The 27,394-nt window shown below is 45.2% G+C and overlaps 1 protein-coding gene across 1 annotated transcript in view; it reads left to right on the top strand.

Moving 5' to 3' along the window:
* The window catches only part of THSD4 (thrombospondin type 1 domain containing 4), a 669,073-nt gene that overhangs the window by 87,428 nt on the left and 554,251 nt on the right, over window positions 1-27,394 (top strand). The window contains exon 4 of the mRNA XM_039469071.2: window positions 5,899-6,266. Coding sequence (XP_039325005.2) covers window positions 5,899-6,266 — 368 coding nt within the window. The remainder of the gene's footprint in view (window positions 1-5,898; window positions 6,267-27,394) is intronic.

The following is a 27,394-nucleotide window of genomic DNA, read 5'->3' as shown; positions in this document are numbered from 1 at the left end:
CAGGCCCTGGATGCCATTTCTTTTTCCTGCTGCTTGACTCATGCCCCATTATTTTTACATGAGGTGGGGGATATCAGGTTTGGGGGATTTTATCCAAAATACACGGCCCCCTTGACTGTAGCCTCACCCCATGCAGGGCAGGTCATAGTCTCTGGGGGAAGGGTCATGGTATGGTATATGTGCTTTGAACAAGTTCTAATTCTGTTATGTTACCCTGATACTTACCTCCCTACCGTGACACCCACCCCCATCCTTTAAAACCTCCAGTGAAGCAGAGAGAGTACCACTTTGATTCTAGGGTCTGGTCTGTGTCTTACATGTTATAAAACTTTTGAACGGTGATGTACAGTCGCTCAATGAAGGACAAAATGGAGATTTCCTCTGCCCCTGCTGAGGGGCTGGGGGCATGTTAGATGCCTTACTTAGCTATTTCATTTCACCTACCAAGCAACACTAGCAGATTGGCATTATTATTATTATTATTTTTTTTGAAACGGAGTTTCGCTCTTTTTACCCAGGCTGGAGTGCAATGGCGCGATCTCGGTTCACCGCAACCTCCGCCTCCCAGGTTCAGGCGATTCTCCTGCCTCAGCCTCCTGAGTAGCTGGAATTACAGGCACGCGCCACCATGCCCAGCTAATTTTTTTGTATTTCTAGTAGAGACGGGGTTTCACCATGTTGACCAAGATGGTCTCGATCTCTTGACCTCGTGATCCACCCGCCTCGGCCTCCCAAAGTGCTGGGATTACAGGCTTGAGCCACCACACCCGGCTGGCATTATTTTATCTCACATGTGTTTTCAAAGTTCACATCATCCACTAGACCACATGGACACTCAACCTCAGGGACTACATCTGCAAAATGGAAATATACTTCCTTGAAATGAATCTTGTGAGTATCAGACAGAGGGTTTCTGTTTAAGCAGTTAGGGCAGGTAAAGGGTATTTTTGCTTATCCACTGGGCTGCTTCTGTCTGTAATCCTCCAGTGTATCTCTTCCCTTCCCTCAGTGGCAGACCTTACCTCTTTCATAGAAGGCTAAAGCCATTCAACGTGAACTTCATCCTCTGCTCCTTTCCTTACATCAGCATGTTGTATTCCATAATGGAAGATCTCTTTTGCTTATTTTCTTTTTGTGATCGTTTAAGTAACTTTACCCTAAACTTTTTAGGACCTACCAGTCTATGGGTGATATGATTTGGCTGTGTCTCCACCCAATCTGATCTCGAATTGTCCCACAATTCCCATGTGTTGTGGGAGGGACTTGGTGGGAGGCAACTGAATCATGGGGGCAGGTCTTCCACGTTCTATTCTCCTGATAGTTAGTAAGTCTCCTGAGATCTGATTGTTTTATAAAGGGGAGTTTCCCTGCACAATTTACCTCTCTTGTCTGCTGCCATGTGAGACATGCTTCTCACCTTCCACCATGATTATGGAACTGAGTCCAGTAAACCTCTTTCTTTGGTAAATTGCCCAGTCTTGGGTATGTCTTTATCAGCAGCATGAAAAGGGACCAATACTATGGGTATAAAGCCATTTAAATGCAATCACTCCAATTGTCGTGACCTTCTGTTCACATGTACACAGTACAGAATCTTAGTCTTCCCTAAGGTCATTCTAAGCATTGCTGGAAATCACAGAAGGTATCCTGGGTGCTCATGAACTGTTATGAATTTTTTGAACTTCAGAAATAAACTCTAAGCCTCAGTTTTTCATCTGTAACAGGAGAATGATGATAGCTTCTTTAGGTGGATGTTTTGAGGATTAATGAGATAATATGTATAAAGTAATTGGCCTTTGACTAGCCTGAATTCTGTTATGAAATAAGTGGTTGTTATTGCTGTCATTGTTAAACACCTGCTAATAGGCCTTGCCAGCTGCTCCAAGGTATGGATGTGATCCCCAGGGAAACTGGCTAGTATAGGAAGTTGGTGAGGGGTGGGTGATGAGGGCACATTGCATTCTGCCTTTTCATTTCTGCTGCCTTGCTTGGTGGGAAAAGATTTTCTAGTTGGGCTCTGTTAGTTGTCAGTGTCAGAAAACTACTCATATTAGATTGAATCATAGGAAAGTATTAATCATATGAAATTGCATTTTTGTAGATCAAAAATGGTCAAATATCACTGATTTCTTATGTTTCAACTGAATGCTTAAAGAGTGATATCAACAAATAGGTTTATTCTCTTACACTGTCCTATTTCTTGTTTTGTTTTATTCATTAATATAGTGAAAAATATATGGAGAGCTGTCCATTTTAACAGATATAAATCTACCTCATCCTACCAGATGAATTGCATTCCATTGTTTGGGTAGATTAGATTTCGTTTTACCCAAGTTTCTATTCATGAACATTTAGGGTGCTTCCTTTTTTTTAAAATTGTTGTTCTTACAAAATATGCAATGTAAATCTTTATGTATACATCGAGCTTTATACAGTGTTTTTTAGTATATCTGTAACATGAACTGCTAAAAGTAGAGCTGCTGGTGGAAGAGAATGTGCATTGGAAATTGTGATAGTTATTGCAAAGTTCTCTCCCAAGAAGTTGCCCGAATTTAGATTCTAATCAGCAGTGAACATTCTTGCCATATCAGAATTGTCGAACTTTATAATATTTGCCAATCTAATGGGTTTAAAATGGAATTTTGGTGCTTTACTTTACATTATTTTCACTATATGTGACATTACACAATTTTCCTATGTCATTTATTTCCCTGTTGTACATAGTCAGCTTGAGCTGCTGTAACAAAACACCATAGATTGGGTGCTTAAGCAACAGGAATTTATTTCTTATAGTTCTGGAGGCTGGAAAGTCTAAGATCAAGGTGTCGAGCGATTTGGTTCGCTGGTGAGGGTTCTCTTCCTGGCTTGCAGAGGGCTGCTTTCTCCCTGTGTTCTCACACAGTGGGGTGGGGAGAGCGGCTAAGACAGGAGAGGGAGAAAACTGGTTACTTTTCCTCACTCTGGTCTCTCTTCCTCTCCTTATAAGAACATGAATCCTATCATGGGGGCCTCACCCTTATTACCTCATCTAAACTTAATTACCTCCCAAAGGCCCCACTTCCAAATACAACCATACTGAGGGTTTGGGCTTCAGGATATGAATGGGGGTGGGACACATTCAGTCCATAACACCTATGAACCACCTGTTCATACCTTTAGTTGCTATCTCCATTGGGTTGTCTATTTCTTACTGATTTGTTCGAATTATTTATAAATGAAGAAAACCAGCAGTTTAGGGTATATTTCAAAACAGGTTTTTTTGCTTCAGTCTTCACATGTCAGTATATATTGAGGACGGGGCAGCATGCTGGCAGGTTATAAAGCTTCGAGGTTCAATTATTTTTGTCTCTTGCCATGATTTATTATGCGGTTTTGCTGTCTATCACTAACAGAAGTCCTGCTGGTTCATCCTAATTTTAGGAATATTATGTCTCAAAACACTTGAAAGTTATCCCATCTTGCATCTTGCCTTACAGAAAACTCCTTGACTGTCAGAACAGAAGAAGAGGAGAGGGTTATTAGGAGGATCAGGAAGGACTGGAGGAAGGCTGGGAGGTGGATGCAACATGTTAGCCTAGCAGGCTGACATCTTGAGCCCTCCTCCCGTCATTTTTTCTTTGATTGGCTTTTTCTCCCTCTCTTTTTCTTTCTGTTTCCCCTCCTTCCTTCCTTCCTTACTGTTTTTCTGTGGGTTTTTTGTTTGTTTGTTTGTTTCTAGGGGCGTACTATAAAAATACAATTCTGGAGCATGTCGTTGCTTTCCCACCATGGGGACTCGTGTGGAATTTCAAGTCTTTCACCATAAGTTGACTGTAGAGAATTCTTAAGAATAGAATAGGACAGAATGTGGTTTCATGTTTTCTTTCCCCAGGGACCCTGCCCAGTTTGGCAATAGGAAACTAAATTAAGGGTGGGATTAGTTCTAGGAAGTGGATTTTGAGTATAGCTGCATGTTTAATCCAACTGTTACAGGCAGTGTCTTAGTTATCTGTGTGAATGAGAGATCAGGAGGTGATGGATACCTGAAATCCCCAAATATGCCAGAAACATATTTCTGCATTTGTTCATTTATCCCAATTATCCTTCCACTAGAACAACTATTGAAGTGATTTTATTTCTACTTATTTTAACCTTCTGTTTTCTACCAACAACATAGACAGGGAGGTCACATGCTGCAGGGGGAAAAATGAATACTAGACCAGGAGTCAGGAGACATCAGTTTTAGTCCCGTCTGTGCCCTGCCCTAGTCTGAGACTGAGGACAAGTCATAAAGTCTCTTAGGGTCTCAGTTTCTTCCCCGTAAGAGGAGACACATAACGTCAACCTCTCCGGGTGGCTGGGAGAGCTGAGGGGCCCTGGAAAGTCTAACTGGCACTAGGGCTGCCTGGGCTGCAGAGCCAGGCCACTTGCACATGTGCCATCTGCGCAGCATGGGACACAGAGGAGTGCAGCCCGTGCCATTCCATTTTCCTTCCTTGTTCTCCAGGTATGAGCACACTCCCATAATGAATTACCACAAACTGGATTACTTAAAACAACAGACATTTACTCTCTTGAAATTCTGAAGACGAGCAGTTCAAAATCAGTGTCACTAGAGCCACACTCCTTCCAAAATTACTAGGGGAAGAATCCTTCCTTGCCTCTTCCAGCTTCCAGTGGCTCCAGGCATTCCTTGGCTTGTGGCTGCGCCACTCCAGTCTCTGCTTCGGGGGTCACACTGCTTTTGTGTCTGTGTCTTCTCTTCCATGTCTTATAAGGACGCTTGTCATTGGATTTAGGGTCCACCTGGCTAACTTAGGATGATCTCTTCTTGAGATGAGCTATGCTATCTGGCACCGAGTAGGTTCCTGAACAAGTTATGACTGTGACTCCCATTTCCTCCTTTGAGGTCTTTTCAATTCTCCCCACCCTCACCCTGCCGGTCAGCCAGTCCCTTCCAAGAGCCTCCCACAATCTTGTACTGGCTGCATAGAGCTCATCTGCTGTGGGATCCAAGCCACTTGTGTGGACCTGTGGTGCATTTCTCCCTGTCCTCTGGGCCTGGCTTAGTGCTGGCATACAGCTGGTGCTCAGAGCATGTCTGTGTAATGAACAAACCACAGTGTGCTTGCTCTTGGCATGGAGCCTGGCACAGTAGATCTGTGAAATGACCAGGCTAAATGAGGGTGTAGATCACTGTTTGGATAGAGCTTTTGAACCTTCTGCCATTTTTCACCTCTTCTGAGTCACTATGGCAGCAGGGACATTAGTACAATTACTAACAAATATTTGTTGAGTGCCAAATTTGTTGAGTGCCAAACTGCTATGCACACGGATAGCCTAACTTAAATCTCCTTACAGCTTATGAGGTAGATACCGGTACTATTCATCTTTAAAGCACGGGGAGCCTCAGAGAGATTCAGAAACTTCCTGGTCACGCTGCTAGGAAGTGGTGGCAGGGATGTGACCTTAGGCAGCCTGGCTCTAAGGCCGTCGCCTCTCAGCCACTGTGTCCCGTTCCTTGCCTTTCTAGCTGGGAGGCACAGGGCATGCCTTCTTTGCAATTTATGGGAAGTCCAGTCCTTCTGGCGGGAATCCTGAAGACCCGACTTGGAGGCAAGGGATTCTCCAGAAACTGCGTAAGAGGGGAGGGCACCATGCACTTGGCGCTCTCTAAGGCCGTGACACCCAAAGCCAGGACCACATGATGGCTTTCGCGGGCCCTACGCACTTTTGCCTTCACGAGACCCTCTTTCCTCCAAAAAGCGACTCTAAGCCAGGCTGGATTGTGTTAATACTCATCTTTGAAATAGACCCTGTGCCTGCTTATGGCTGATGGATAAGTCGGCCCTGCTCAAAGCCTTTCCGGTGAAGCGGGGATGGGCTTTCAGGTCCCCTAACCCGCCTCTGTCTCCGCAGGTCCCACAGCGGATGGCTGCGGAGGGCGACCCCGAGGACGGTGGCGGCGGCAGCGGCGCCCCTGGCGTGTGGGGCACCTGGGGCCCCTGGTCCGCATGCTCGCGGAGCTGCAGCGGCGGCGTGATGGAGCAGACGCGGCCCTGCCTGCCCCGCTCCTACCGGGTGCGCAGCGGCCCGCGGCCCAGTACCTCCGCGCACACCTTCGTGGACCACGTGGTGTCGGCCGTGCGCACGTCGGTGCCACTGCACCGGAGCCGGGACGAGCTGTCAGCCCTCTCCAGCTCGGATGCTAGCCGCCAGGCCCCGGCCATGCTGCGGGGCAGCCGGCACCCACAGCCCCACAGCCGCGAAGTCACCGCGGACAGAAGGTACCTGCCCGCCCCTGCCTATGTGCCTCCCACCCCCCACCCCGCCCTGTCGCTGTCTCTGTCCCTGCCCCTGCCTGGGAAGCTGCTCTGCACCACAGACTTTACAAGATTTTGCAGCCTTGTAAAGCGTTAAGCCCCCTCCCACCGCACTCTGTGGTTCTGAATAGTCTTCAAAGCAGGCTAATTCTGAGAATGCTCTTAGGAAGAATTTTAGGGCCTCCTAGAGTGGTGAAAGGAGTAGGGGAGTGCTGTCCTGGTGCCAGGAAGGAGAGATACTCAGTCTGTGTGGATTAGAGCTGAAAACACAAGACAAGAAGCCATCCATCTAACCCAAGAGCTGATATGAGTTGGCAATCCTGGGATAAATTGAATGTTTGGAGTCTTAGAATACTCGGAAACTGTAGGCTTCCAGATTCTGTGAACTTTTCTAGGAAGTTTCTCCAAAGTTTTTTGAGTCAACATACTGGTTTGTGGATATGTCTAATTAAGGACCTAAACTGTGTTTCAGAGTCAATAAAATGTAAACTCTAGAAACGGCATGGTGTCATCAAAATAGCGGTATAGCTCTAAGAAGCATGAATATGCCAAACTAGGCGGTGCCCTGGGAAAGGTAGGAATATAGGCGCTGAGAAGAGCCTGTTAGTGAGTGAAGCAATAGATATTAACAGATCACTCTGCATTCATCCGACAATGTTTGCTTGGTATCTTAGTGTGCAGGTCCCTGATAGATCCTGGGAGAATACTAATGCAAAAACAGTAACAAAAAACAAATAAACATGGACAAGAACACAAAGTCTAAGATGTGCTCTCTGTGATTAAGAAATACATAATTCATTTGTCAGGCCATGTTAATCCCGGCAGGCAGGGCCTGAGCTTATCAGGTGGGCTGCCTCGGCCTTCTTGCCCACTCGTAGTTCAGCATCAGTCTCCATGGCCAGCCTTTTCCACTATGACCACTTGCTGCGTGAGAGTCCATCTTAGCCCAGTGGTGTAAGCGGTCACTGCCAGCTGCCTGCAGGTGGAAAGGAGATGCAACCCATCCACCCTCCCCAGCCACATGCTCTTGACCTTGTGCAGTAGGGGTTTAGAGAGAGAGGGGACCATTTCAGGAAGAAGGGTATTTTAGCTGAATTCTGAAGGGAGCCACGTTTGAGTGATAGAAGAGAAGAGTGAAGAACAGTGAACTCCAAGATCTAGCATGGAGGGGGGAGGAGAGAGGCTGCCCCAAAAGGATGCTTCTCTCTCTCTCTCTCTCTCTCTCTCTCTCTCTCTCTCTCTCTCTGCATGGAAACCTGAGCACCTTCCAGTATCAAGTCTGGAGCTGAGGGTCTGCTCCTAAAGCTGAAGGCTTGATGTACGTTGTATCTTTTGATCCCAATCACAAACCCATAATAGCATAGCTCCATAGTCCCTTAACGTTTTTTTGTTTGTTTGAGACAGAGTCTTACTCTGTCACCCAGGCTGCAGTGCAATGGCGCCATCTGGGCTCACTGCAACATCTGACTCCCAGGTTCAAGCTATTCTCAAGCCTCAGCCTCCCAAGTAGCTGGGATTACAGATGTGCACCACCAGACCCGGCTATTTTTTTTGTATTTTTAGTAGAGAGAGGTTTTGCCATGTTGGCCAGGCTGGTCTTGAATTCCTGACCTCAAGTGATCTGCCCGCCTCGGCCTCCCAAAGTGCTGGGATTACAGGTATGAGCCACCACGCCCAGCCCATAGTCCCGCATCTGAAATGCTTATGGCCACTGTGTTTGGGAATTCAGAACTGTCTAGATTTTAGAAAGATAATTCAGGTCATATTTCACATGTTAACGGCATTTCTTCTGTAGTATGGGGCAGCATGTCATAATCAAATACATTATTATTTCTGCAGTGAAACATATGGATGTTCTCACCAAGCAGGATAAAACCAGAAGACCATAAGTAGCCTGTTATCAGTTAAGGTCAGGTTTGTTGGCCAATGAGTTTTGTCACCAAACTGACAAAAACCTGAAAAGAAAAGGGAAGACAAAAACTTGGTTTTCAAAACTCTTAATTTTAGAATTGCAAATTTATAATAGCTAAGGTTTGTTAAATGTCCATACAAGTACTTTTCTTTTTTTTGGTTGGGGAGGGCGGGATATAGTCTGGCTCTGTTGCCCAGGCTAGAGTGCAGTGGCACAATCTTGGTTCACTGCAACCTCCACCTCCCAGGTTCAAATGATTTCTCTGCCTCAGCCTCCCTAGTAGCTGGGACTGCCGGCATGCACCACCATGCCTAGCTAATTTTTGTATTTTTAGTAGAGATGGGGTTTCACCTTGTTGGCCAGGCTGGTCTCGAACTCCTGACCTCGAGTTATCTTCCCACTGTGGCCTACTGAAGTGCTGGGATTATAGGGATGAGTCACCATGCCTGGCTTCCCCAGGCACTATTTTTAACACTTTACACTGTTTGGATAGAGCTTTTGATGACCCTTTAAGAGTGTTGCTAATAGCATCTTTATTTTAGAGGTGAGGAAATGAAGTCAGGCGTGAAACCCAGGCAGTATGGCTCTAAGGACCTGATGAAGTTGATGTTACACATGAGGAATTGGAGGACCTAGAGTCAGTGGACAAGCTGAGATTTGAAGGTGGTGTTGCTGACCCCCAGATTCCTGCAGTACTCATCCTCCTGTGGGCTGCAGCTGAAGGGATGGAGGGCTGGACTTGCGTGAGACCTGAGTGCGAAAGGGGCTTCTCAAAAGCCTCTGTGGTTAAGGACCTAGAAGAGCTGCCTGAGGGCCAGATTCTTGTTGGCCACAGGCCTGTGCTGCAGGCATTCTGCCTGTTCATTTTGGCAGCAGGAAATTCTTTTCTTCAAATGTATTGACAGGGGCCAGTTACTGTTTACTATGAAGTTCCTGTGAGTTTTTATCATGCTCTTATAATTGGACAGTTTCTGATGAAATAATCCAAATATTAGCCTGGGAGGCCTGTGCTGCCTACAAATGTCATGTTCTTCCCAGCTGATGAAAATCACATTTGCTTATATTTATCAGTCATTAGGTACTTGCGTAGTATATTTAACCCCAAAGAGAAATGTCAGCATGTTTTCGGGATGGCTGTCGGCTCCATTCTCTGTTTCAGGTTTGAGGTTTGAGGCAAAGGCTGTCGGAGTTTAGATGTTTAACAAATTGCTAGGTTGCTCTGCTAGGCAACAGGAAACTTAACTGGAGTCAGATAACAAAGGAAACTATTCAACCTTCCACCAGATGTTTATTAAACATCTACTATGTTGTAAGACCCTGAGACATACACAAAGGTGAATAAAAGCCAGGTTGTGGGACCTCATGGCTCTTACTGACAGGCTAGAACTGCTGTTTGCAAAATTGCTATTTTTTTTTTTTTAAGCAGAAGAATCCTTTCTGCTAAATCAATCTTAGATGAAGGTTCAGCTTATATAATAACACACGTAAAATCTGAGTTGCTCCTGTTGAACCCTCAGGTATTGCTATAGACACCAGGGGTCAAGATCCAATGCAACAGTGGTTTTCAATCTTGACGGACTTTTAGAATTTTTTGCCCATCTTTTAGAAGCCCTGACACCCATGTCACACTCCAAACCATCAGAGTCTCTAGCGGCCACCCTCAGATGTTGGTGTGATTCCAAGCCAGCCAAGTTTGGGAAGCACTGGTTTGGATGAAGCTCTTTGGAGACTCGAGTTTCCATGGGAAAGATTTTGGGAATCAAATATTGTCTAGCAGGATTTTCCAAGTTTGGTGAGCACATATCAGAATCACTTGCCATGGAGTGGGTGGCTTGTTAAAAAGACAGCTGCCAGGTCCCCACCATCTCCCATACCTAATGGGGATTCTGAATTGTAGGTCAGTTATATGTTATACGTATCTTCATTTTAAATGATTCTGATATACCCTAGAGTTTGAGAACCACTACTCTAAAGGGTTGGAAAAGACGCACACGTAAATGCCTTCAATAGAAGACAGCTGGTGAAATAGTCATGACTGCGGCTCCCATGATGGAGCATGTCTTATGTGCAGGCATTCTTTCAAATGCTGAGGACATTTACAGTTCACACCACTCTGTGAGGCAGAAACCATTATTCACATTTTACAAACAATGAAACCGAGGCTTGGAGGAATGAAGTGACTTGCTCAAGATTACCACTTGAGAAGAAACAGCACTAGAATTCAGAGGTCGGCCAGCGTCTGGTACTAAAGTTCTTTTCACTGAAATGGGCATTCTGAAAATGAAGCAGCTGTTCAATTTCTGAGCACACCAGCCGGTGTGTTCAGAAACGCTGCTTGAAGGTTGGGCTATCCGAGCTGTGTCTGGACAGATGGATGGGATTGAATAGTGAAGGCTTAAAATTAGCTGCATCTCTTCCTTGTGGTGTTCAGCTCCTTTAACTAGGGGAATCTGAAGGGATAGAGGCAGGACTCTGGGCAGCACAGACTGGGTGCAGCAAGATCCTAGGGTCTGCACTTCCTGCTCTCTGCCCTTTCTTAATGTGGCTTGTTCAGAAAAATCCTCCAAAGGGTAGCATTCCCCTGTGAGTTAGTTAGGGCAATGGCAGCCTGGGGAGGTTCCAGGCTCGGGGGTTCAGCCTTCTGGTCTTGGCCAACAGGTTCCATAATGGCACTCAACCAAGTCTTCTTTTACTCCAGGCCCAAGGCTGTGTCCCTGGGATGGCTAAAGGGGAAGGGGTGAGTAGGGAATGGGGGTGTTTAGGTGTGTCTTACAAAGCACACCGCAGTGTAGCAGCTCACCCCTGTGAAACTGAAGATACTCCTTGGTAGGAGAGGCTTCCCCGTCAGTTTCTGGAAATGGATACCTGTAGACTAGAGGGTGCTGGAAGGAGCCCCTGTTACTATGGGACCCCCTTCACCTTTTCATCCTCCAATTACTTTATTGTGTTAAAATACACATAACATAAAATTGGCCATCTTAACCATTTTTTAAGCATGTAGTTCCGTGACATTGAGTATATTTATGTTGTTATGCTTCTAGCACCACCATCCATTCACAGAACTCTTTCTATCTTTCAAAACAGAAACTGTCCCCACGAAACAATCACTTCACATTCCTTCCTTCCCCCACCCCAGCCCTTAGCCAACCACCATTCTACTTTTTTCCTCTATGATTTGACTACTCTTAAGTATCTCATGTATTTATTTTTTGGGTGTGTGTGTGTGTGTGTGTGTGTGTGTGTGACTCGCTTATTTCACTCAACATAATGTCCTCAAGGTTTATTCCATATTGTGGCGTGTGTCAGAATCTGCTTTTTGAGGGCTGAATAATATTTCATTGCATGTATATACCACACTTTGCTTATCCTTTCATCCTTAAGTGGACATTTGGGTTGCTTCCACATTTTAGGAATTGTGAATAACACTGCTATGAACATGGGTATTTTCCGTTGTTTTGGGTAGAAATTGGGAAGTGGAATTGCTGGATCGTAGGATAATCGTATGTTTAGTGTTTTGAAGAACCGCCACCCTGTTTTCCATAGCAGCTGCACTATTTGGCCTTCCCGCAGCAGCGCTCAAGGATTCCATCCTCACCAACACTTGTTATTTTCTGCTTTTTTTTTTTTTTATAGTGGCCATCTCATGGGTGTGGGGTGGCATCTCATTGTAGTTTGGTTTGCATCTCCATAATGATTAGTGATGTTGAACTTTTTGTGTATGTGTTTCATGGCCATTTATGTATTTTCTTTACAAAAATGTCTGTTGAAGTTCTTTGAAGACCTTCCCTTTTCTAACACTGAAAGCAAGGTGGATTTCTTCCCATTCCCAAAATGTCTAGCAAAAATGGCATCCAGAAAGACTCCCTGCGGCCCAGGACCCAAGTACACAACCTTACGGAAATGTGTTGCAAATGTCTGTTGGTCAGTTTCACTCAGCTTCCACAAAGACAGGGTATGAGAGCAGTACCCACTCCTATTTGAGGACTTCAGGTGATTTTTTTCACCACTCTGGTTGCCAAAGAGCCTGTTATCAGGCAGGCTTTCCTTCCCACTGGACTTCCTTACATTCACCTACATTAGCCAGCTTTTCTGGTCATTCATTACATTCATTAACCAGCTGGAATCTGGGGAAATGGGATATTTGATAGCTTTAATTCGTATTTTCAAACCTGGATTTGAACTAGGCAGTGCCAGGTTGACAATTTTCTTCTCCGGGAGAGGGTTGTGGGTGGCTGGGATATGAAAGTTTCAACGATGAAAATCATGACCATGTTCCACTGGGGGGAGTGTATCAATATCCTTCAGGTGTTTGGGGATAGAAAGAGGTTGAGGAGGGTGGGCTTCCTAGAACCTCCCAGAGCAGTTTCCTATAGAAAATTTCCTGTAGAGCTGATTTCCTGTCGGGAAGGAGATTGGTAGGATGAGGGAAACTCTTGCCCAGGCTAGCAGACCCACATCCCAAGAGCAGTTTGTGGCCAGCTCTGACGACTGGGGCTTTGAAATACAGTGCTTTACTAGAATCTAGAAGAACAGGAGATACACACCCTGCAAACCACAGGATAGTTACTAGGCAACTTCTGGAACTGACAGGTTTGATGCTCTGTCTGACTCTGCCACTTGCTGGCTGTGTATCCTGCTGATGTTACTTACATTTTCCCTAGTGGGAATAATAATACATCTACTTTGCTGAGATGCCGTGAATTGGATAACTCAGACCACATGCTCAGCACAGTATCTCCTAAGTGCTCAGTAAAGGTGTCTCAATGCCTTCCACACGCCAGACGGTTGTTTGGCCGTTGTTAGACCTGCAGCGTTTTATCTTGTCTTCATGCGACCTATGTGACAGATGTGTAGCATCCTCATTTATGGATGACAGACCCAAGGGTCAGGGAGTAAATATCTCCTTCAAGGTCACGCAGAAGGCAAGCAAGAGGGCACAAGCCCGTGCGACATCCTGCTCCTTTTAGACTTGCTTTTCTAGAAAGCCCTTTTCCAAGTGAAAGGGAACACTCGTTAATATAGCTAAGTTTGATAAACTAACACCTCTTTGAGATGGAAAAGGAAATATCTCTTCAGTATTTATCCCAAAGCTTTTAGTGTTGTATAGCAACACTGAAACTGGCTCCACTGCGAACTCCAAAAGCCCAGAGGAAACAGTGCTAGCTGTTGCTTGAAGCTGGCCCTGCAAAGTCTTCTCATAGTTATTTCCTGTTAAGGCTGCTTCCAGATCTCAGGGCTTAATTCATAGAGATGACTTGGACATTGCCCTTTTTTTTTTTTTTTTTTTTGAAACAGAGTTTTGCTCTTGTTTCCCAGGCTGGAGTGCAATGGTACCATCTTGGCTCACCGCAACCTCCACCTCCAGGATATAAGCGATTCTCCTCTCAGCCTCCTGAGTAGCTGGGATTACAAGTGCGTGCCATCACGCCCAGCTAATTTTGTATTTTTCATAGAGACAGGGTTTCTCCATGTTGGTCAGGCTGGTCTCAAACTCTGAACCTCAGGTGATCCACCCATCTTGGCCTCCCAAGGCACTGGGATTACAGGCGTGAGCCACCGCGCCTGGCCAGACATTGCCTTTTTTAAAGTTTTGTTTTCATTTTAGTTCATCCAATATTCTTTGTGTATTTGCTTTGGGCCAGGCACTGTGCTAGACACAGGAGGGATAGACAGGTAAAAGAGGCATGGTTTTCCATGACCTCCGACCTCCGTGTCTGATGAGGAAACAGTTCAGGTGTGAACACCTAAGGGAATGTGGTGAGTGTTCTACCTGGGAGATGACCTGAAGGCTGTAGGAGCAGAGCAGTGGGACTGATTCTTGGGGAATCAAGGTCACTTCATGGTGGAGGTACTCTCTTGAATGATCAGTTTGCATTTTTTAGGTAGAAAAGTTGGGAAAGAGCTGGGAAAGCCTCGGTGCTGCTGGGGGCTGCTGTGGTTTGCTGACACAAAACAGAGAAGTGCTCCTTATCCTTGAGGGGCGCATGCTGTTGGGGTGGCGTAGGAAGACAAGCAGATAAGTATAAGAGCAAGTGCCCGGGGAGGAGAGGGGTAAAGAGCGCAGGACTAGGGGAGCCAGGGAAGGCTTCATGAATAATTGAGCTGCGCTTTGAAAAGGAAAGATTATAGCAGAGCCCAAGAGTGAGGAGGGCCTTCCCACAAAGAGCAAATTGTCAGGGTGGAGACCTGGAGGCGTGAGTGAGCATGTCATGTTCATAAATGGTCTGGTGACGCCGGAGCACAGGCTGTAAATGAGGGAGTGTCCAGGCAAGACTGGGGAAGTCTACAGGCTCCTTTCCAGAGAGGAGCTTTAAAGCAGTCCTCAGGGGACTGAACGAGAAATTCTTAGAGTAAGACAGCCCCTATAAACACCAATGGCCAACATTTTTTCCATGAGATGATGCATGCAGTGTAAAACCCATCTAAATTTCTCTTTAATGCCCTGTGCTTTTCAAAATGATTGGCTATGCCATCTACCACCCTGTTTCTGTTAGTCCAAGAAGCCAGGGTTAATTGTCTGGGGGCTAAGTCTTGACCCTGCAGTTTTGTAACAGCTATATTTGTTTCCCGTTGATGCTGGAAAACTCACTACACCCTTAGTTGCTTAAAACAACACCAGTTTATTCGCTCACAGTTCTGGAAGTCAGAAGTCTGAAGTCAAGGTACTAGCAGGATAGCACTCCTTCTGGGGGCTTCGAGGGGAAACCATGCCCTTCCCTTCTTCAGCTTCTAGAGGCTGCCTACATACCTTGGCTCATGGCCTCTCCCTCATCACTTTGACCCCCTGCTTCTGTAATCTCATCTCTTTCTCTGTTATCCTCCTACCTCCCGGTTATGAGGAGGACCCTTGTGATTACACTGGGCCCACCCAGGTAATCCAGGATAATCCCGTATCTCAAAATCCTTAATTTAATAGTCATCACAAAGTCCCATTACCATATAAGGTAACATTCACAGGTTCTGGGGATTAGGATGTAGACATCTTTGGAAGGGAGGGGGGACATTATCAGCCTACCATAAGAGTACTTGCGTTTTGGTGTCTTATGACTACTAAAGCAATAGGACAACTTCTGTGCCTGGACGACTACCTGCCACTTTTTCCCATCCACATTGGTTGTTGTTTATGGGAAATGTACTGATCCTATTTCCAGAAAAACAAAGAAGAGGAAAAACCATGTGTCCCCACCCTACCCTTAAGCATTCTTCTTTAGAAGTGTCTATGAAGGACAGTGACAATAACAAAGTTAAGAATAGTAAATGCTCAAGGCAGCCAGTGTAGAATAAAGAGCTTTGTATCCCAAGTTCAGAGTTCAGTCCCCAGCTCTTATGAATGCTTTGATTCTGGAAAAGTCACCTCATTTCTCTGGGCCTGAGTTTTTACATTCATAAAATAAAGAATTTTTTTTTTTTTTTGAGACGGAGTTTTCGCTCTTGTTACCCATGCTGGGGTGCAGTGGCGCAAATTTGGCTCACTGCAAACTCTGCCTCCCGAGTTCAAGCAATTCTCCTGCCTCAGCTTCCCAAGTAGCTGGGACTACAGGCGCGTGCCACCATGCCCGGCTAATTTTTTGTATTTTTAGTAGAGACGGGGTTTTACCATCTTGACCAGGATGATCTCGATCTCTTGACTTCGTGATCCACCCGCCTTGGCCTCCCAAAGTGCTGGGATTACAGGCGTGAGCCACCGCGCCCAGCCTAAAGAGGTTCTTATTCTAGCCATTAAGGGGTCTTGCTTTTTATTGATGCATTATTGAGGCCAATTGCTGTTTTAAATGTTCCTGTCATCTTTTCTGCCATCCAGAGTAATAGGAAGAGAAGGTGACTGGGAAACACAGCCCTCAACCACCTTTCTTATCTTTTTTTTTTTCTTTTTCTTTTTTGAGACAGAGTCTCCCTTTGCTGCCCAGGCAGGAGTGCAGTGGCACAATCTTGGTTCACTGCAAGCTCCGCCTCCCGGGTTCAAGTGATTCTCCTGCCTCGGCCTCCTGAGTAACTGGTACTACAGACATATGCCACCACCCCCAGCACATTTTTGTTTTTAGTAGAGATGAGGTTTCACCATGTTGGCCAGGCTGGTCTCGAACTCCTGACCTCAAGTGATCCGTCTGCTTTGACCTCCCAGAGTGCTGGGATTATGGGCATGAGCTACAGTGCCTGGCCTCAAACACCTTTTCAAACATGCTTCTGGAATGTGATGGTTTTTCTTCCCTGTAGATGCACTGACATTGTAACTCTTCAAATCCCTCTATGCAGACTTCTGTCTCATGAGTTTTTCTTTAAAGTGTTCACACGTCTGTCCTCCTTTTGCTAGTCTCTTCTTGGACAGCTGTCTTCATGGAAGGGATCATTATCTCTTGCCTTGTAGAAATCCCTGGACTGGGACTCATTAGACCCCACTTCCTGCCTCAGCTCCATCATCTGCTAACTGGGTCACCTATGGGAATCACTTAATGTAATCTATAAAATATGAATAATTGTATGTGCTCTGCCTACCACACAAGGCCTGTTGTGAGGGTCAAACGAGGTAACAGCTGTAAAAGTACTTCAAAAAACATAAGACACCATTCAAAAACAACATGGCTTGATTATTTTATTACCATTGACTAGATAATTTTTGGGGAGACTTGTGACCCTCTCTGTAACTTGTGTATGTGTCCATGTGCATGTGTGTACATGAGTGCATGTATGTGCATGAGCATATGCATGTGCTTGTGTGTGTTTGCATGTGCACACATGGGCTTATGTGTGTTTGTTTGAAAGGTTCATTCGTTTTGAAACAGGACAGCCTAGATCAGGCCTGGATCCCAAGTTTCACCCACCCATTCCCACCTCCCCTGGAAACTGTCCCCGGCTGCAGGTAGGAATCATTTGTTTTTTCAGCTCCTCCTTTCCTGTGCTGTGTTGGAGGCTACTTGCATTTCATCAGTAATAACTTTGGAGCAATATGTTGTTTCTGTCCTGGGGGCCCCTAGAGCTCACTGGCCCTCTTCATGATGCTGGATAGGAAAATTTGCTGTTAATTAAACTTCATAAAGCCACATGCCGATTTCCTGACCCTCAGTCGATACCCAGAGAGTCTTGTTACCTACAGCGGGGCAGAAACCACATAGCAAGAAGGGAAATCTTTGGCCTCATCTGTGTTTCTCCTTGGAAAACCTCCCTGGCCATCCTGGGTAGTTAGCAGAGAAAGCAGATACAAGTGTTTGAAATGCATATTCCTTGTTTTTGGTATGTTTCGTTTTCCTGCTTCCAGGGGATTTTTGTTTTTTTTTTTAACCTTCCGAAGCAGGAATTTCACTTAGTCCCTGAATTGTGTGACAAGAAGTTACCTGTTGATGCTAAGCAGATAAACGGTGTTCTAATATGCTTTGATTTCTAAATTAGAAACCTTAGCCCTTTTCAGTAACAGAGTTTGTAGCAGAGATAGGCCTGCTGATATGTACATTTCTGCCTGTAGGTTAGGAAGGATTGAAGCCAGATTTTAAGCTTGAGTTACTCTGATCTCAGACCAGGCTCCAAAGAGCCCTTGTTCATTTCTTGTGGTATTTCATTAAGTGTCAGAAGTATTTCATTAGTTATCAGAACAGAGATCACATTTGCCATAAGAATGCTGCATTGAACTTTCTCCAAGTCATTCATAACTCTGGTTCCAGAAGAAAGATGCGAAGGGCTATGGAAAAAGCCTGACTACAATACGTATGTCCCAGAAGGGGGATCTCTGTTCTGCGTCTGGAATCCAGCGCACACCTGGTGCTAGCCTGTGATGCCTTCATATGAGGATGGGAGGAAGGAATTTCCTGCCTGTGGGGGTTACTGTCATTTCCTTCAGTCATCCCACCTGCAGGAGCCTGCACATGTTGTTTATTCAGTCATAGTAATCAGCCATTTTCGCAGGACCTACTATGTGCCACATCACTGACATGTACTGTTTGAACCCCAAACAGCCCCAGTTTACAGAGGACACTGAGCTAGGGTAAAGAAGTCCCCAGCATCCTGCTCCAGGAAGGGACAGAATGGGATTTGAGTGCAGGGTTCCCTGACCCTAACATTGTTGCTCTTCTCACTGCCACCCTGAGCCCACAATGTGGATACAGGAAATTTATGTGAGGTTTAGGGGACAGCTGCTGTTGGTTGACTCGTATCACACATGGCCTCCCTGTTGGTTCTCAGGATAAAGTGCTCACATCCCTGAAGGGCTTTTTGGAGTATTCACTTGCTTGTCAAGCCATAAGCCCTTTTCTGGATGTGTAGTTCTTTTGTCTCATCTTTATTAATAAATAACAAGAGCAATGACGGCTAATGGTTATCGATGGTTTCCTCTGTAGCAGGTTGAATAATTCCCTGCTCCCTCCCACTCAGTCCTCAAGGATAGCAGGTCCTAATCCTGGAGCCTGTAAACGCTAACTTATTTGGAAAAAGGGTCTTTGCAGATGTGATTAAGTGTCTTGAGATGGGGAGAGTATCCTGGATTATTCAGGTGAGTTCTATGTGCAGTTATAAATGTCCTTATAAGAGACAAGCAGAGGGCGATATACTATGTAGGCACACAATGGGGAAGGTGATGTGAAGATAGAATAGACAGAGATTTGAAGATGTAGCTCTTGAAGACTGGAGTGATGTAACCACAGCCAAGGCATGCTGGCAGCCCCCAGAAGCTAGAAGAGGCCAGGAAACAGATCCTCTCCTAGAGCCTCTGAAAGGAGTATGTCCCTGCTGCCATCTTGATTTCAGCCTAGTGATGCTGATTTCAAACTTCTGGCCTCCAGAGCTGTGAAAGAAGACATTTCTATTGTTTTAAATCACCAAGTTTGTGGTACCTGGTTACAGCAGCTACAGAAACAAATGTACTGTAGGAGACTCTGAGCTAAACTTCATAGGACCCTTACGCGTAAACTATCCTTAGGGTCTCTTGTCTAACATGAGAAGAATTCTGTGCTTACAGCAACAATGTGATGAGCCCTGAGGCTCAGAGCCAGTAGGCTGCAGAGCAGGGATTTAAACCAGAGAACCTGGCTTTAAGGCCTATGTTGTAACACTGAGTTATTCTCCCTTCCTGCTCCCAACTCCATTCTCATCCTTATGCCCCAGGTCAGGACTTGCCCCAGAGCCTGCCTGTCTCCATTTCTGGTTTAGCTTCCAAGCACGCAATATATTGTATATTCCCTCCTGAATCTTTTTTCATGCAGAAGTATTTGGTCCTCCTGTGGGCCACATGGATCCAGCAGCAATTAGTTAAGATTTCCCTTTTCCTCAGTGATTGGACCACAGTTCATTGTGGGCAAGTGCTGAGAACTTTTCCTTTCTCGATTTGGAGGGAAACAATAATTTTTCCTGTTTTCCAGTAAGTCCTCATTTCAAAAAGTCCATCCCTGTAATCCTCTATGAATGGGAACTTGGTATTTAAAAACTGTACTGTATTGCAAATGTTAAGCTCTTTAGAGAGGCTTGACCTTACTCATTCAGTCGCATTTGTTAGTATCTGTTCACACAGACTTACTAGCTTGGACAGATTGTTCAATATCTCTTAGACTCAGTTTCCTTATCTATAAAATAAAGTAATGGCCTACTTTGCTGTTCGCAGAGATGATTAAATGGGATTACACACAAAAAAGCTTTTAGCAGGTGTTTGATACAGCATAGTCATCTACATACAGAATGTATTATTTAAATACAGTTGTTCCTTTGTGTCCAGTCGGGATTGATATTGATTCTAGGACTCTCTGCAGATACCAAAATCCGAAGATGTACAAATCCCTTATATAAAATTGTATAGTATTTGCATATAACCTACACACATCCTCCAATACTTTAAATCATCCCTAAATTATATATATGCCTAATACAATATAAATACTATGTAAATAGTTGTACTGTATTGTTTAGAGAATAATGACAAGAGAAAGATCTCTGCATGTTCAATATAGATGCAACCATCCATTTTTTTTCACAATATTTTTGATCCATAGTTGGTTGAATCCATTGATGCAGAACCCGTGGATATATATGGAAGGCTGACTGTACACTCTGCTAAATATCTTTAGGGATGGATAAACTCTAGAAGAGATCTCTCCTGGCTTTAATTAACTGAAGGTGACAGACTTGTACCTAAATAACTTCCTCTAATGCAAGAAAGAAAGTTACGCATCTTCTTATCGTGATTGATCATTATTCTTGAGATACTTTATACTTATAAGAAAGAAAGAAAGAAATGAAGTGATATAGAGTAAGTGGGTATGTAGGAAGTGATATCGAAATTCAGAGTGGGGAGAAACATCCAGAATATGATAGAAATACCATTGCTTCCTTCATGGACCTTTCACATAAAAGATGCTCAAGAAATAGAGTTGTGTTATAATCATTATTGCTGTTATATTAATGTATTCAGCAGAATTTACTGCTGAAAATAGGTTCCTGCAACCTGCTGAGGGTCAGCCTCTAGGGCAGAGGGCCCTGTTTGACAGTCCCTGGGAGAGAGGGGATAGGAGCTCTTATTTGCTTAACACCTGTTCTGGCCAGGCACGGGGCCCCACAGGTAAACTCATTTGGTCTCCTCTAACCCCGTAGTCCTGGAGGGCCACTCAGGTTCAGATTACAACCCATAATAACAACGGACTGGACTCCTGAGAGGGCTCCTTTTAGTTACGCTGGAGAAATGAATGCATTTACTGTTCTTTCATGCGAAGCCATCTCCGTACTCCTCAGTCCCATGTTTGGCTACCTCCCCTGCAACAGTTCTCACATATCACATGGGAGGCTCTGTGACTTTAACCTTCAGGGCAGCGCAGCCGTCGCCGTACCTACCATTTATGGAGCATCCACTGAGAGCCAAGCCTTGTGCTAGGCACTTTCCCTGAATCATTGAGTTTAATCTGTACAACAGCCAGGGGAAGTGGGCGTTGTTACCTCCATTTTGCTGCTGGAGACGGGATGTGGAATGACTTGCTCACAATGATACAGGTGATAAGTGGCTGATCTGGCCTGTCTGATGGAATACCTGGGCTCTTTCTACCATCCTATGTAATCTGTCCCTGTTGGTTTCCTGCTCTCATCACCTTCAGAGATGTCTTGCCTAGCACAAAATAGGGTAAAAAAGTCATCTTTACTATGAGCTATCTAATATTCTCTCAGCCTTAGCGGAAAGCATCTCTTTCTTCAACTTCCACTGGCTCATTTCTTGCCTTTGTACGAATCCAAAAAGATGCCTCTTCCCCTGGTCAGATTCATCTCCTTGCTGGGAGGACACAGTGGATTTCAATTCCCAGGTGTCCTTGTGCAGTGAGTAACCTACTCAACTGTAGGTGGCATCTTTGCAGCCGCTCCACCACTGATTTCTGTGGTACTAAAATTGGTTTCCTTGAACACCCACTCACTTGTCCTTACTCCACTCCTCCGGGCCGACACTGAATATGGCACCTGAAGGTCAGTCCTGTAATCCCGGATTAGTCTGATGCAGAGTGGCACCAGCGAGTACTGTGGTTGACTTGTTCTTAGGGACACCTGGCTGATTTTCAAACACAATCCTAGAAGAAGAGAAGCTGCCTGATGGCAATATCTAGGGGTGTGGGTCTAAGTCATCTCCTGGGGTCATTTCCCCCAGAAGACCTAAGTCTTTTATTTTTAAGTTTGCTACTGTGTTTTATTTTGGCTGCTGGCATTGGGGGACAGCCCCATGGAACTCATGTCCTGGGAGGCTGATGGATGGGTCGCTGAGGATACGGTTTTCTAGAAGCTTGGCTTCCTGGTGCAAAAAAGGGCCTTTAACCTCTGAGTTGCTCCAAAATCACCTTTCTGCTTCCTCTGCCTAGGTGGCTTGCCTCCTTACTCCTGGAAGAGCTCCTGAATCCATCTGTGAAAAGACCTTTTTCCTTTCGCTTTATTAGAACACGTTTGTCCTATCTCCCTGTGGCTGTTCCCCGAACCCATAAGCCTGTGGGATCCTTCTTTCCTAAAGGCTCAGAGCAAACCTGTCAGCATCAGCTCTGGTCTCTAAACTCAGATCTTCAGCACATCGTGGGGAGCTGCAGCAGCAGATCTGGTCAAACCTGCAGGCAACGTATGTGACACTGTCTGCCGCACAGTAGGCGACCAGGGAAGCTTTCGTTTTCATCATCTTAATTTTTATTTCCCTAGGTGGTCAGAGTTTTGCCTCTTATCTTTTCTAGACACCAGATAATTTATTCCCCAGAACAGCCCTGGCAGGAGTTTCAGTCTTAGAACTTCTAAGAAGACATCTGCACTCAACCTAAACCATTTGCTCACAGCCTCTTTGAACTTAGCACATGATATCCTTTCTCCCTTTGGCAGGTGATCCTAATGGAACAGGGCGAGTTGTAGGAAAACAGGGCTCTCTTTCCAGCTCGAGGCTGCACACTCCCTTCCGCCCAGCTTGCCTTGGCTCAAGTGGCTCCTTGGTGAACACACACGTTTCTGGTCCTCAGCTGCTGCTCCCTCCCATTTTTCCTCATTTTAATTTGGACTCTCCAGTCACTCTAGGTAGCCACTGGCTACTGATCTAATTTTCCTAGCTCTCTTTAATTCCCACCCAGATGTGTGGGGCTTCCTTGACTTCTTGCACATGGGAACTCCTAGCCTTTTTGTCTCTATGAATTAATCCGAAGCAGTAGCCTTTATTGACCCATTGGTTAGAAATGCTGAGTAACGAGGCTCTGGGCCCACCCATATGTCATTCAGCATCCGTTCCCAGGGTGCCTCTGTGTTAGACTCAGAGCTCATCTCAGGGATCATCCACATACCAATAAGAAACAGGGAGCCTAGCCCTGGAGAAATGAAACTTACCAACACAGTGTTAATGTGGCAAAGGGGTGCACAGACTGCCCCCCAGAATACTAACAGTGGGGAAAGCACATGGGGTGGCTAATGTTTATGTTGGGCACAGAAGTACAGAAATAGGTAGGGTAGAGTTCCAGGAGGGAGTCTTGTACATAAGAGCCCCATGTGTTTGGGAAATGGTGAGTCATTAGCAATGGTTGGGAAGTGTAGGGTTGGGGGCAGGATACGGAGGAAGGGAGATGAAGACTGGAGTTGAATCTGGGAAGACAGACTGAAACCGGATGACGAAGGGTGGAATGTAACATCAAACCAAATGTGCCTTAAAACTGTCTAGGCTTGAACTTTCTTTTCTTTTTTTGAGATGGAGTCTCGCTCTGTTGCCTAGGCTGGAGTGCAGTGACACGATCTTGGCTCACTGCAACCTCCACCTCCTGAATTCAAGCGATTCTCCTGCCTCAGCCTCCTGAGTAGCTGGGATTACAGGTGCATGCTACCACACTTGGCTACTTTTTTTATTTTTAGTAGAGATGGGGTTTCACCATGTTGGTCAGGCTGGTCTCGAACTCCTGACTTCGTGATCCACCCACCTCGGCCTTCCAAAGTGCTGGGATTACAGGCATGAGCCACCACACTCTAGAACTTTATTATCTAGGCAGAGGTGAGCCATGTGAGTCTTTTGAATAGAGTAATGACCAGGGCTGTGCTTAGGAAGACAAATCCAGTGGAGAGGGAAGTCAGAAGTATGTGATGTTCCTTACTTGGGTACCTGATGGATGGGGATGCTGTAAGCCACACTGGGAATATGCACCGGGGTGTTTGTCATTATTGAAAAGATTGGACTGGATGTCATAGCATCATTGCTCTTCTTCCCATAGGCTATGAGATCCGGGCGTATTCAGACTCTAAGAAGCTTCCACCTCAGCGTGAGCTTGATACCGGTCTATGCTGTTCTAAAATCTTTCTGGGAGTATATGACTTTTCTGTTCTTCACAGAGACAATTCAGAGAAATATTTTGTCCCTGAACTGTTTCTGTCCCTCAAGTCTTTGGGGATTACAGTGTATTTATAAGTAGGCATTTTATGTCCAAATTGAAATGTCTGCATATTTAAGCATTAAAGTATTGACTTGGTTTCTCTTTTTGACACTGCTTACACAGCAGTATGAAAGGGTAAGAAATGACAAATGAGTCTACTTCAATGCCACCTCACTGGGTCTGCTGCCCAGGGGAAATCATTGCCCAAAGTTTCCTTTTGATCAATTCAGAAATATATTCTGTATATATTGTGTACATTTTTCATATATGGGATATATTTTTTCTTTTAAAAAACACACATGAAAATGAGAGCATGTTTAGTGCCCTCAGCTTAGTATCTTCAGTGTCTTATTCTTTTTCACATAACTATGTTTTTGAGATCTTTCTATATCAGTATATGCACAGCCACCTCATTCTTTTAAACAGTTTTGTAGTACTCAAATACCTGAATGCACTATAATTTAACTAGCTCCTTATTTTTCTGTTTAAGGATACTTAGATTGCCTTTCAGATTTACAATTTATAGTCACCACTCAGGTATGCGGAGCACAAGTTATTTTTCTGTAACTAGATGTGGTTTGTGAGCCTCTGCTTCTATTGTTGAAGGAAAACTTAGCCAATTCCAGGGGACTCAGATGCTCAGACCCTTCATGTTAAATATGATCAGTTCAGGGTTTATGCTCAGCTCATTTGGGACTCTCTCCTTGCTCTTCTTTCCTCTTCCCAGCTGGGATTACAGGCATGTGCCACCATGCTAGGCTAATTTTTGTATTTTTAGTTAAAGATGGGGTTTCACCATGTTGGCTAGGCTGGTCTCGGACTCCTGACCTCAGGTGATCCACCCACTTCAGCCTCCCAAAGTGCTGGGATTACAGGTGTGAGCCATCGTGCCTGGCCTGCTAAACTCTTAGTTTCCTTGGGTTTAGAATGGTCATTCCAAGGTCATAACACTTCTTCATAGTCTGTAGTATAAGCTCTACCTCTGCCTGCTGTGAGCCAGACTTTGGCTCTTGACGGACAAAGCTCAGTTTTCAGATTTAAAGAAACCTTTTCTCTCCTCATACTGATCTTTGAGTCCTTGCTTCTCTGGCACTATAATCTTCAGTATCATTCTAGAAGAACTGTGTGGAAAGAAGGGATGACTGAAATGCACTGGCCAGTTCCTCAGATCACTGTCCTGCTGTGGTTTTAGGCATCCTGCCAGCTCACCAGGGCTGCAGTGAGGATCCCCCACACATGTCTCTGTGTGCTTGTACAAGCACGTGCAAAGGACAATTCCTAGGTGTAATTTCTACCACCTAGTATTGTTTTTATGTCTAGAAAAACCTTTTTAAAAGATACATGTGGTCATATGATTGTATTTTGGCAAAAAGCATTTCACTTGATAGTCATTGTGAATTACATCTCCTTCTTCCCTCTCCGAGCTTAAAGTGCCAAGTGGAAATGTTTGTCTCCTCATTGCCTGGAGTAATAGAGGAGTGTCTGTCCACATTTTGGAGGCTGGCGTCAAGGCAGCCCTCAGATGCAGCATCCCCACGATGCTGGGCCACTATAGTTTAACAGTATTTTAATAAGATATAGTATTTCATATAACAGAAAGTAACCAGGCCCCTGTGATACTTAGTCTCCAGGAGATTTGCCCTAATACACTAGCTTGGGAGTTTGGCCTTGATATATAGTAACAGTTCAAAGTGTAAATGTGGCATAAAGGATCTCTTTAAGCTACATGGACATTATTCATTAGACACAGTAAAATCCAATGGTATCTTAGATTTTCTCCATAGATAAAATCCAATGGTATCTTAGATTTTCTCCATAGAATCTAGTACGGGGACTTAGATTCCTGCTAATTTACCAACTTTCTCCGACAATAAATAATCTTTCATCTCACAAGCTTCCTTCCCATCTTATGGGAGAATTTATTTCTGTTTATGCAGCAGCTCAACTTAGGTACAAAGATGCAAGGAGCGACACCTTTCTCTCTTTTTTTGATACGGGGTCTCGCTCTGTTGCTCAGGCTGGAGTGCAGTGACACGATCTCAGCTCACTGCCACCTCTGCCTCCTAGTTCAAGCGATTCTTGTGCCTCAGCCTCCAGAGTAGCTGGGACCACAGGTGTGCACCCCTGACACCTGGCTAATTTTTTTATTTTTAGTAGAGACAGGGTTTTACCATGTTGACCAGGCTGGTCTGGAACTCCGGGCCTTAGGTGATCCGCCCACCTCAGTCTCTGAAAGTGCTGGAGTTACAGGTGTGAGCCACCACACCGGCTGGGATACCACCTCTCTTAATGCTCTAAAACCCAGGACCTCCAAGGTTAAGCAGCACAAGGAGACTTTCCACGCGAGCAGGGATGGTCGGCCTCATTGCCAGCTGCCTTCGTGGAGTTCCGCTTTCCCCTGGGACTCTCAGGATCCACTCCTCCAGTTCCTCAAGGGCAGTCCCAGGGGCTGCTGCTCTGTGGGATGCTGTGGCCCATGTGGGGTTCATGTTAGCACAGCTGAGAAAGGCAGGGCCCCTCAAAGGGACTTGATTGAACTCTAAGAGAAAACAAGATGGAAATAAATACAGAGAGCATAAGAAACACAAACACCCTGCTCTGGAGGGCGGGGCTCTCATCTGCCCACTCCCCTCTGTCCTGGAAACTGAGAGGTAGGAAGCCACCCTCTAGCTGCAGGTGCTGACAGCCTTGCCCGGGTGGTTTTCCAGCTCTGACAGCTCTTGACCTCTTAATTCTTCACTCCTTTTGAAAATAAAGGCTGAGTCTCAGGCCCTGCTGGGTCCTCCTCCATTCTGAGGACCTGTCTCTTCTCTAGGTGTTTGATACCAGAAATGCTCTCACACAGTAGATGGGACATTTTTTCCTACATAGGGAGAGGTGGCTTGTCCTCAGGGCCATGATAGTTTAACAGTCTTTTGATAAGATATAACATTTCATATAACAGAAATTAAACAGGCCCGATAATGCTGAGGGGAGATTTTTCTCCCTTTGGCAGTAGTGGTTTGAGCCATTTGTTTGTTATTTCAGCTTTTCTAGGGTCAATTACTGAGCACCTATTATGTGCTAGTCATTGTAGGAGGTTATAGGGATACAAGACAGATAAGACAGGAGCCTGCAGCCTGGTAAACTAAGGTAGGTGTGCAAACAGTCAGCACAATGAAAGATTGTGCTGTGACAGTTATATGAGGCCCAGTGGAAGGACGAAAGAGAAGGACATCGATTCTGTGAAGCAGAGGGTTGGAGGGGGGGTTTGGACCAGGAAAAATTTCATTGACAACGAAATGCTTCAACTGAGTCCTGAAGGGTGACTAGGTCCTGTTTTGGGAAACAGTGCTGGAGAGAGCAGCTGAGGAGGA

The sequence above is a fragment of the Saimiri boliviensis genome, chromosome 2 (assembly GCF_048565385.1).
Source record: "Saimiri boliviensis isolate mSaiBol1 chromosome 2, mSaiBol1.pri, whole genome shotgun sequence".
NCBI lineage: Eukaryota > Metazoa > Chordata > Mammalia > Primates > Cebidae > Saimiri > Saimiri boliviensis.
The sequence above is the reverse complement of the archived record's forward strand: the minus strand, read 5'-3'. Positions and strand labels throughout refer to the sequence as shown.